General features: G+C 55.3%; 1 protein-coding gene across 1 annotated transcript in view; it reads right to left on the bottom strand.

Annotated features, from left to right (window-relative positions):
- Nucleotides 1-10,965, bottom strand: part of RFX2 (regulatory factor X2) — a 35,053-nt gene that overhangs the window by 20,080 nt on the left and 4,008 nt on the right. The window contains exons 4-5 of the mRNA XM_006170291.3: nucleotides 10,781-10,961; nucleotides 3,282-3,356 (exon numbers count right to left, since the gene is read on the bottom strand). Coding sequence (XP_006170353.1) covers nucleotides 3,282-3,356; nucleotides 10,781-10,961 — 256 coding nt within the window. The remainder of the gene's footprint in view (nucleotides 1-3,281; nucleotides 3,357-10,780; nucleotides 10,962-10,965) is intronic.

Genomic DNA, 10,965 nt, shown 5'->3' with positions numbered 1-10,965 from the left:
AGCCGCCCGAGGACGGCCGCTGGAGGGGCTTGCCGCAGTGACCGCCCGGCTCACCGTCGGGGCGCGGCCCGCGAGGCTGCCAGCTGAGCCGGCCCCTGGCCCGCAGTGACAGCTCTGCCACGGTGCCGTCCACAGTCGGCCCTCGGCGGGAGGAGCGGGATGTGGCTACGTCACCACCACCCCAGGCCTCCGAAGGGCTGCGGCAGAGAGTGGCCCGCCATGGACCGCCCACCGCCCAGCCAGCCAGCAGCTGGAGGCCAAGCACCCCGCTCCTCTCTGGCTCACATTTGCCAGGACGAGACCCTGGCTCGGTTCACCCCAGTGTGCACGGTGGGCTCTTTTTTTTTTTTTTTAAGTTTGCTAGAGGTCGTATGCGCTTGCTGGAGAGACACAGAGAGAGGGAAAGCGAGAGAGCACCCACTGCAGGGTGGCCCGCTGCAGTCCCTTCTCCTTCATGCTCCTCTCAAGATCTCGGGAACACACGCACACACCCTGGGACTGGTTTTCAAGTCGCTGGGTCTGGGACTTGAACCACACAGTCGACCAAGTGGGATCCAGCCGCCTCCACCACCGCGCCACTGGCTGGCCCCACGGTGGACTTCTTAGACAGATCTCACTTCTCTTTCCATTGCTTCTAAGTCGCCAACCCCCCGATCCCACCAGCCACGGGTCCGAGGGAGAAAATGCCCCGACCTGAAGTCAGTTGGGACGGTCACCTGCTGGGAAGAGCCCGGGGCCGTCTGCAATGGACAGCCTTAGAAAGCCAGGGGCGGGGTGGGGGGCGTGCAGCCAGCGCGCATGCGTCTTCCCAGACATCTCGTTTCCATGGACGCGGGGGCCTGCCTGGGCTCTGCACCCCTTCGGCTCTCCCCCCAGGACTGACCTAACCCTGGGGCCTGCAGGATGAGACGTGTCGCTCCTAAGCTGAGGCCCGGCCCTTTCTGCAGGCTCCCCATGGCGTGGAGTTTAAGGTGGGGGGTGGGAGGTCCTCGCTTCTGGAATTTGTCCACAGACAGGACACCCTCCCCTCCCTGGACCCGGGGATGCGGGGCATGGAGCAGGGTGCTGTGTGTTTGTTTAAGATAGAGGGAGGGAACCTTCCTGTGACTTCCAGCGACCTGCCCTCACCCAGAGGGGCTGCCCTGGCAGCTGAGCATGCCTGTACCCCATCCACAAGCCCAGAAGGATCTGGGACCTTTCTCTAGGTCGGCTTGCATCCAGAGACTCAGTGCCTTTCAACAAACACCTCGGGGCCAGCAGGCGGGGTGATGGATAAGGGCGCTGGACTCCCACGTGGCTGACCACGGTTCAAGTCCCGGACCTGGTGGCTTGCTTTCTCAGTTTCCCTTTCTCTCTCTCATGTCTCTCTCTGGTCAAATTTAAAATAATAACAATAAACAAAATGAATGAAGTAATTCTTAACAAAGATAAGAAACCCCTCACTGGGGTCAGCTTTCTGGATAAGGCACTGGACTCCCACGTGGCTGACTCAGGTTTGCGTCTGGAACCTGGCGGCTGGCTTCCTCACTTTCCCTCTGTCTTTTTTCTCTGTCCCTCTCTGGTGAATTAAAATAATAATAATAAATATCATTAAGTAACTCCTAAGGAAAACTATAAAAAGAAAGGCCTCGTTTTGAATGTCGGCAGCACCAGTCTCGATGGGGCGGCAGCTAGGACTGGGTCTGACTCGGGGGGACTCCATCACCTGTGATGCTTCATCTCGCAAGAGCCTAGCAGGTCCCAAGTGCAGTGCCCTGGAGCGGCTGCTAGCAGCACGTCTAGCTCTGGCAGCCTGCCCGGGTTTTAGGGTGTCGCGTCACCTTCAAACACGTGCAAAGCTGGACTGAGCACTTGGGGAAGGCAGGGCGGAAAGACGGGGCCAGGGGACCAGGCCGTCCCTTCTCAACTGCTCCAGGAAGGAGGACTCGGGGCTGGCGCCTCCTCCAGCCCCAGCCTGCACAGAGCAGCCCAGGGTGAGGACGCTCAGGACAGTCTTGAAGGGGACCCCCCCCGCCCTGTCGTGGGTTTCTCCCGAGAGGCAAGTGCAGGAGAAAAATCCCACACGGCTAACATCAGCAGGGACGAGTTGGTTTCTGTGTTCCTTCTTCCTTTTTACTCAATATGGCAGTGGGTGCGTGAGCTCACTAGATGGGGGCGAGAAAGTGCCCCTCCATGGGGATGGACGGCGGCAGGCCCTTCCCCCCCATCTCTCCCACCCGTGGGGATTCTGGGCTCACGCGCACACACACCTGGCTTGTCTCTCCGCCCTCCAGGCCCAGGGCTCCAGCTGTGCGGTCGGCCCTGCGGGGCCCAGTCGCTCTCAGCACCAGGCTATGGGCCAGCCCAGGGCTCCAGCTGTGCGGTCGGCCCTGCGGGGGCCCAGTCGCTCTCAGCCCCAGGCTATGGGCCAGCCCTGCTTTTTTTTTTTTTTTGGAGAGGTTTTCGCTATAGGGCGCATGCGCTCGCCAGACAGAGAGAGACAGAGAGACAGAAAGCAAGAAATCACCCCCCAGGGGGGATGGTCACGCCGCAATCCCTTCTCCTCCATTCTCCTCTCGGGATCTTGGGCACGCACGCACACGCGCCCGGCGTGAGTTTAAGCCACCGGGTCCGGGACTTGAACTGCAGTCAACTACATGGGAGTCCAGCGACATAGCCATTACGCCAACTGCTGGTCCCAAGCCCTGCTTTTTTCAAATGACCATGTTCTCCAAAGATCGGACCCCAGGGAAATGAGCAGTCTTTCTGGCATTTTCACTCCTTATGTCAGTTCTTTCTCTTTTTTGCTGCTTATTTTAGTATTATTTTAATATATTTTAGAATTATTCTATTTAATTTTATGCATTCATTCAAGTTATTTTTAAATTTTGATCAGAGAGAGACACAGAGAGAGAGGGAAAGTGAGAAAGCAGGCCGCCAGGTCTGGTCAGCCACGTGGGAGTGTCCGGAGTCTTAACCACCATGCCACCTGCTGGCCCCCACATTATTTTAATTTGTGACAGACGCATACTGCCTGCCTCCTATCAGGCATCGCTGAAAGCGTCAGAAACACTCTCGTCCCCGGAAGAGCCCTCGGAGGCAGGTGCGACCACGACCCCGTCTTACAATGAAGAAGCTGCCCGTGTTTCTCTCTCCGTTCGGGGAGTCCCTGCTGCGGCCGAGTTCCGGGCTGGCCTTCCCCCCGTCTCGGCGCTGTGAAGGGGCCTTGGCACTACCCGTCCCTTTAAGTGTCTGTGAGAGTGGGACGCAGGGCGGGCCGACCCGGCCAGACGCACACTTACATGGCTGTTGAGTAAACCGCTTTTGTGGGACGTGACGCCTTCGCTTTTTTGGAGATTTTCAATCGCCATTTCAAGCTAAAGAAAATGTGTGCAGAAAGAAAACAAAATAAAATGAAAAAAAAAAAAAGAAAAGGAAATCAGATGGTTAGCATCAGCCAAGATTTTTAAAAAATTAATATCCAAATACTGATTAGAGCTCCTGAAAAATAAAAAAAAAACAAGCCTGAACCCCGGCAGGGGTGGGGAGAGGCGTTAGGGCGGGCGCTCAAGCTGCGAGGGCAGGGCAGGGCAGGGCAGGGCGGGTTAGGTTGTTAGGAGCAGCAGGGTGAGTCTCACTGCGCACGCGGCCCACCCCAGCAGGCGACAGCGAGGCTTCCAGAGCCGGCACAAAGCCACCCACGCCCGTCCCCACCGCTCCAGAGCTGCGGAGATTTCCGGACGCCGTCCCGCTGAAGCCTGGGGCCTCCCTCCCGGATGTGCTGGGAAGAGACCAGCGAGGACAGGGCCTGGGAGCGAGCCCTGGGCCACCGCGCACAGAGCCGCCCGCACGCGCGTCTGAACGCTGAGCTGAGCACAGAGGGCTGTGTAGACATGTCTGAACACGACGACCTGCTGGGGGCAGTGGGGACCGGCGGAGGGGCAGCAGGTCCGGAGGGAGGGGGCGCCCAGCCACGGGTGTTGGTGCCACGTCTGCTCTTACGGAGCCTGACCTAGACCCTAACGAGGACAGGGAAATGCACAACCTGCTGCGGCCGCCACGGTGGGCACGGACCATCCTGGCAGGACGCGAGCTCCTCCCTGAGACACCCAGGAAGGCCAAGGCTTGGCCGCGGGCTCGGTCCAAGCAGGCGGGGGTGTCTCGGAGACCGGCTCCCCGGAGCTGAGCTCAATAGGAGCGGTCCCTGCCTCCCACGCCCGGCTGGACCGCGGTGTTCTCTCCTTCGCGATGCCCGCTCCCAGCAAGAGGACGTTGGCGTCTCTGGGAAGGGTAGAGGCGCAGTGGAGGAGGGGGAGACCTCTCCCAGCTCCAGGGTGCAGCGGAGAATAGGAACCGCATGTACCTCCCCCGAGCCTTGGCGGCATCTGATCTGCCACTGGCGGCCCCCCCGGCGGCTGCCAGGGTTTTTCCCCCCCCCGCGCCTTGGCGCCATCTGACCTGCCACTGGCGGCCCGCCGAGTAGCTGCCAGGCCACGATGCCCGTCTCCTGCGCCAGGCGGCGGGGAGCTGGGGCAGCCGACTTAGGACGGCCCTGTGGCACCTTCCCTGGGACCCCGCCCAGCACGGGTGCCCTAAGCACAGGGTGCGGACTCCCCGGCCTTGTCCCCTGCGCAGCAGCTGGGAGGGGAAGGGGACACCTCTCCTGCACTGCGGGGCGGCTCACTGCTGGGGCTGAGTGTGTGCCCGACCGGGCCGCCCAGACAAGATGCGGCGAGGCGGCCCTGACTAGTCCGCTCCTAGACCTTCACTCCGGGACTCCCAACCACGCTCTGCTGAGGACGGGGACGAGGAGGGCTCCTGACAGCAGCAAGAGACACGACTCAGCGCACCGGTCGCCCGCACCACAGAGCCAGAGGGGGGGCAACGGTACATTCCAGAACCCAGAGACGGCGTCTGTATGAGCGGAGTGTGAGCGTCGCGACCGAAGCCACGGTGTCTCCGGAGGGAGCAGGCAGGTCCGTGTGCCCCGTACGCAGTAAGGGGAGATGTTCTTGGACGTTCCACCTCCTTCCGCGGGGTGAGCCGGCGGGAATGCCTGATTCAAGGACTACCTCTGCACCTCTGATGGCCACTTTTTAAAAAGAATTATTATTTTTTGGGGGAGAAGTTTTTGCTATAGGGTGCCAGAAAGACAGAGAGACAGAAAGCGAGACATCACCCCTAAGGGGAGATGGTCACACCGTAGTCCCTTCTCCTCCATTCTCCTCTAGGGATCTTGGGCACGCACGCACACGCGCCCGGTGTGAGTTTAAGCCACCGGGTCCGGGACATGAACCGTGGTCGACTACATGGGAGTCCAGCGACATAGCCATTACGCTAACTGCTGGTCCCTAATTATTTATTTTTAAATAAATAAAGTAACCAGTGGTTGGCCATGTGGGAGTCCGGGCCTTAGCCACCACGCTGCCGGCTGGCCCTGTGATTACCTTTAATTTCCCAGATGGTCTATGCGTTCACCAGAGACAGGAGGGAGAAGGTGCCCGGTGGGTGTGGCCATACCACACTCGACCCCTCCTCCGTCCCATCAGGACTTGGGGTACACACACACGTGTGCACAGTTCCTCAAGCCACTGGGATCGGGACTCGAATGGCAGGTGGCCATGGGGCATTAGGCTCCCTCAACTGCCAGCCCACGGGCCAGACTCATGTCAGCACCTTGGCCTCATCGGAGTGAGCAGCTGCCAAGGAAGGGAGGGACTGAGCCCTCCTCTGGGTCGGCTGGTGCCTGGCAGACGGCTGTGCTACCTGCAAGGACCTCCTCAGAAAGCCCAAGGTGTGGGGCTGCGAAGGGTCAGCTACGGGAGCCTCGGAGCGACGCCCACCTCTGCAGGCTGGGTTCGCTGTAGCTGGGATCAGGGTCACGCCTCCTGGGGCCAGAAGTGGCCAGGGTGGGACGATGGGGTGAAGTACGGTCCTCGCAAACCCGAAGGTGGGAATGAAGAGATGGGGGCTGGGGCTGCAGCTGCACCTGCCGGGCTTACCCCTGCTCTAAAATACAACTGCGTGTGTTCCACGGAAGCAGCAAACCAAGGTGAAAGTGTGTGTCCCAAATCCTTACCCCCCGGAGCGGAACAAGGCAAGGATGGCCATTGTTGCCAGTCCTCGTCAACGCCACGCAGGAAGCCCAGCCGATGTGAACACACAGGCCAAGTGAGTAAAACGCACACATGTTGGAAAGGAAGAAATAGAACTTCTGTATTGGCAGACAACAAAAGAACTTCTAGCACTAAAAAGTAAGATCAGTAACATGGCAGGATTTAAGGTCAACAGCAAAATACCAGCTATGTTTTTATATCCTAGTAATGAATGGCTAGAAATACATTAAAAACACACACAGGGACCAGCAGGAGGCGTGGTGGGTAAGGCGCTGGGCACTCTCACACGGCTGACCAGGGCTCAAGTCCCGGACCTGGTGGCTTGCTTTCTCACTTCCCCTGTCTTTCTCTCTCTCTCTGTGTGGGTGTCTGTCTCTGGTCAAATTAAAATAAGTGAATGAATGAATAAATAATTTAAAAAATTAAATGAAAACAAACAAACCAGTATTTATAGTATCTCCAAAATCACAAAACACTTAGGTGTAAATATAACACAACACATACGGGATCTGTATGCTAAAATTTACAGAATGCTGATTTAAAAAAAAAAAATCGAAGCTCTAAATAAATGGAGAAAACATACCATGTTCATGGATTGAAAGATTCAACATAATGGAGCGTGCCTCGAATGGCAGGTGGCCATGGGGCATTAGGCTCCCTCAACTGCCAGCCCACGGGCCAGACTCATGTCAGCACCTTGGCCTCATCGGAGTGAGCAGCTGCCAAGGAAGGGAGGGACTGAGCCCTCCTCTGGGTCGGCTGGTGCCTGGCAGACGGCTGTGCTACCTGCAAGGACCTCCTCAGAAAGCCCAAGGTGTGGGGCTGCGAAGGGTCAGCTACGGGAGCCTCGGAGCGACGCCCACCTCTGCAGGCTGGGTTCGCTGTAGCTGGGATCAGGGTCACGCCTCCTGGGGCCAGAAGTGGCCAGGGTGGGGCGATGGGGTGAAGTACGGTCCTCGCAAACCCGAAGGTGGGAATGAAGAGATGGGGGCTGGGGCTGCAGCTGCACCTGCCGGGCTTACCCCTGCTCTAAAATACAACTGCGTGTGTTCCACGGAAGCAGCAAACCAAGGTGAAAGTGTGTGTCCCAAATCCTTACCCCCCGGAGCGGAACAAGGCAAGGATGGCCATTGTTGCCAGTCCTCGTCAACGCCACGCAGGAAGCCCAGCCGATGTGAACACACAGGCCAAGTGAGTAAAACGCACACATGTTGGAAAGGAAGAAATAGAACTTCTGTATTGGCAGACAACAAAAGAACTTCTAGCACTAAAAAGTAAGATCAGTAACATGGCAGGATTTAAGGTCAACAGCAAAATACCAGCTATGTTTTTATATCCTAGTAATGAATGGCTAGAAATACATTAAAAACACACACAGGGACCAGCAGGAGGCGTGGTGGGTAAGGCGCTGGGCACTCTCACACGGCTGACCAGGGCTCAAGTCCCGGACCTGGTGGCTTGCTTTCTCACTTCCCCTGTCTTTCTCTCTCTCTCTGTGTGGGTGTCTGTCTCTGGTCAAATTAAAATAAGTGAATGAATGAATAAATAATTTAAAAAATTAAATGAAAACAAACAAACCAGTATTTATAGTATCTCCAAAATCACAAAACACTTAGGTGTAAATATAACACAACACATACGGGATCTGTATGCTAAAATTTACAGAATGCTGATTTAAAAAAAAAAAATCGAAGCTCTAAATAAATGGAGAAAACATACCATGTTCATGGATTGAAAGATTCAACATAATGAAGATAATGATTCTCCCCAAATTGCTCTACCAGTTTAATGCAATTTAATCCAAAACCCAGTGGGATTCTTTTACTGTAGATGTAAACTGACTTAAAATTTATATAGAGAACACCTAAATACATTAGAATAGCCAACACAATCGTGTAGAAAACTGAATTGCGAGGAATCATTCCACTAGATGTTAAGACTCACTACAAAGCTACAGCAATGAAGGCAGCACAGTATTGGCAGAGGGACAGACACACGGATCAAGGCACCAGAACGGAATGCCCTGAAGTAGACCCGCACACATATGGCCAATTGATTTCTGATAAAAGTACAAAAGCAATCCAGTGGGAAAAGATCAATCTTTTTAACAATGAGGTGAAAAAAACTGGTTGCAAAAAATAAACCTAGACCTAAACTGGACACCTACACAAAAGTGAAAAATGAAGCAGATTTAAATGCAAAAATCTGAAACTGTAAAACTTTTAGAGGAAAACAGGAGAAAGGGCCAGCAGGTGACATAGTGATTAAGGAGCCGGATTCCCATATGACGTACCATGGTTTGAGTCCTGGACATGGCGGCTTGAAAATCATGCCAGGCACATGCATGTGTGTGCTCAGAATCCCGAGGAGAATAGAGGAGAAGGGATTGCAGTGTGGCCATCCCTCTTGGGGGTGCTTTCTCACTTTCCCTCTCTCTGGTGAGCACACATGCCTTTGGGCAAAAACCTTAAAAAAAAAAAAAAAAGGAGAAAAATCTTCATGGCCTGCAGATAGGCAAAAGTTCTGAGACTCAAAAGCATAAGCCACGACAGAAAAATGGATGATTTGGATTTGGCCAACATTTTTTAAAAAGATCTTTTGTCTGCAAAAGACACTTTACATAGTGAACAAACACTACGGATTGGGAGAAAATATTTACAAATCATGCGTTACGGAGGACTTCTATTCAGAATGTATAAGAAATTCTTGAAACTCACCAGGAAAAACAAAAATCGCCCAGTTAAAAAAATCAGCAAGTGACCTGACCTAACACTGCACTAAAGAACATCTACAAGACCGACAGGCGCATCGAAAGCTGCTCACCATCATCAGCTATAAAGAAATACAAGTTACCACCACCACAGGGAACCACCCACTCCCACTAGGACGGTCAAAATACTGACACACCCAGGGCGGACAGCGAGACAGAGCTACGCGAGCTCGTACACACTCAGGCAGGACCGCAAACGGAACCACCACGTGGAAGACCGGGACGGTGCCTTCTGACGACGCCGGGCGTACACTTACCGCAGCAGCCAGCACACCACTGGAAGGCGGCTGCCAGGAAGGAAAACGTGGTACTCAGAGCTGCTTAATTTATCACTGCCCAGCCCGGAAGCCACCCCAGAGTGCTCGGGGACGAGGGATAGACAAACAGCGGAGGGATGGATGGCCGCTCAGGAACAAGAAAACCCCAGCTACTGGCCCACGCAGCCATGGACTGGCTCTCGCACGCACCACACAGAGAGGATCTCAGAAGGGAGACGCTGCGTGATTCCGTTTATCCGGCACTCCTGGGAAGGCAACCACCACAGTGACCGAGAACACAGCAGCGGGTGCCCGGGATTGTGGTTGGGGAGGTCGTGAGTGCAAAGAAATATGAGGACCCTCCAAAAGTTCACAGAAATACATACAAAAACTGCACGGATTTCAGTTTTCTTACACCAAAATAAACTTGCACCACCAGCAGGTGGCATGGTGGTTAGAGTGCCAGATTTCTACGTGGTCGACAGCAGTTCAAGTCCTAGACCTGGTGGCTTGCCTTCTCACTTTTCCGTTCTCTGTTTCTGTCTCTCTGGTGAGTGCAAAGCCCTATAGCAAACTAAAAAAGTAACAATAATAAAAAATAAAGTAAATAATGATTAAGAATAAAAAAGAGAGACAGGGAGAGGTAGAAAGCACCCCCAAGGGGGCATGGTCATACGGCAATAATCCTTTCTCCTCCATCGTCCACCCTGTCGCGAGTCTGGGCACACACACACATACTACTGGTATGTGTTTTAAGCCGACAGGGCTGGGATTTGAACCATGGTTGGTTATGTGGGACCTGGCTTCCTTAACCACGAGACCACAGGGCCGGCTCTAAACTTGTACGTTAATTCCATCTCCCCACTAGCTTTCTGAAGTCCCTTGTATCGTGAAGGAATTTTCTGGGCAGCCACTGTTCTGTTTCCTGATTGTGGGTGTGGTTGCATGAATCTACGTGTGTCAAAACTTACCCTGTGTTAGTTTCAAAAATAAAATAAGAGGGGCCAGCAGGTGGCGTAGTGGTTAAGGTACTGGCCTCCCACATGGCAGGCCACAGTTCGAGTCCTGGACTGAGAGGCTTGAAAATCACGCCGGGCGCGTGTGCGTGCATGCCCAGAGTCCCGAGAGGAGAATGGAGATTGTGGCATGGCCATACCCGAGGGGGTGATTTCTCACTCTCCCTCTGTCTCTGTCTCTCTTCGGTGAGCACACACGCCCATGGCAAATATGAGTAAAAGTAAACACAGAAAACTGAGCTTAAAAGCAGGGAGGCTTTCAAGCAGGTTAAGTCATTGCTCTGCACAGCAAAGTGGCAACGAGGATTCCGTAAAATTCCGAGGGGCGGCTCCCTCGTCCAGTACCCCCGGTCTAAGCCTGCGAGAGGCCAGGTGGGCGGCCGGAGGACTGTAACAACGCGGGCAGTGGCGACCTCTCCTGGTGGGGGGTGCTTTCAGGCATCGGCACACCTCGGGACAGCCCCACACAGACGATGCGTCCTCTTTTACCAGGGGCGACCTGAGTTCAAAGACCTGTACAGACCTGCCCGGGGCGGCAGGACTCGCTGCACCTGGGGCCTGGATGCACAGCGGCGACAGCGCCTCAGTCCAGGCCGTGCAGCGGCGGCGTGCTCCCAGTGCACCCGGGGGCCTCACACCTACCGTGGCTGGCGAGGACCGGGACGTGTGTGCCAGCGAGTGTCTGGCACCGTCCATGGGCCCGTGGATGAGATAGGCTCCCGTGCTGGAGACGATGGGGCTCCCCCCGACGTCCATGGCGATGCCCACCATGCTGTGGGAGGGGACGACCGGCGGGGGCGCGGGCGGGGGGCGGCGCCGGGGGCGGC

Source organism: Tupaia chinensis, unplaced genomic scaffold, assembly GCF_000334495.1.
Source record: "Tupaia chinensis unplaced genomic scaffold, TupChi_1.0 Scaffold148210_1, whole genome shotgun sequence".
NCBI classification, from domain to species: domain Eukaryota; kingdom Metazoa; phylum Chordata; class Mammalia; order Scandentia; family Tupaiidae; genus Tupaia; species Tupaia belangeri.
The sequence above is the reverse complement of the archived record's forward strand: the minus strand, read 5'-3'. Positions and strand labels throughout refer to the sequence as shown.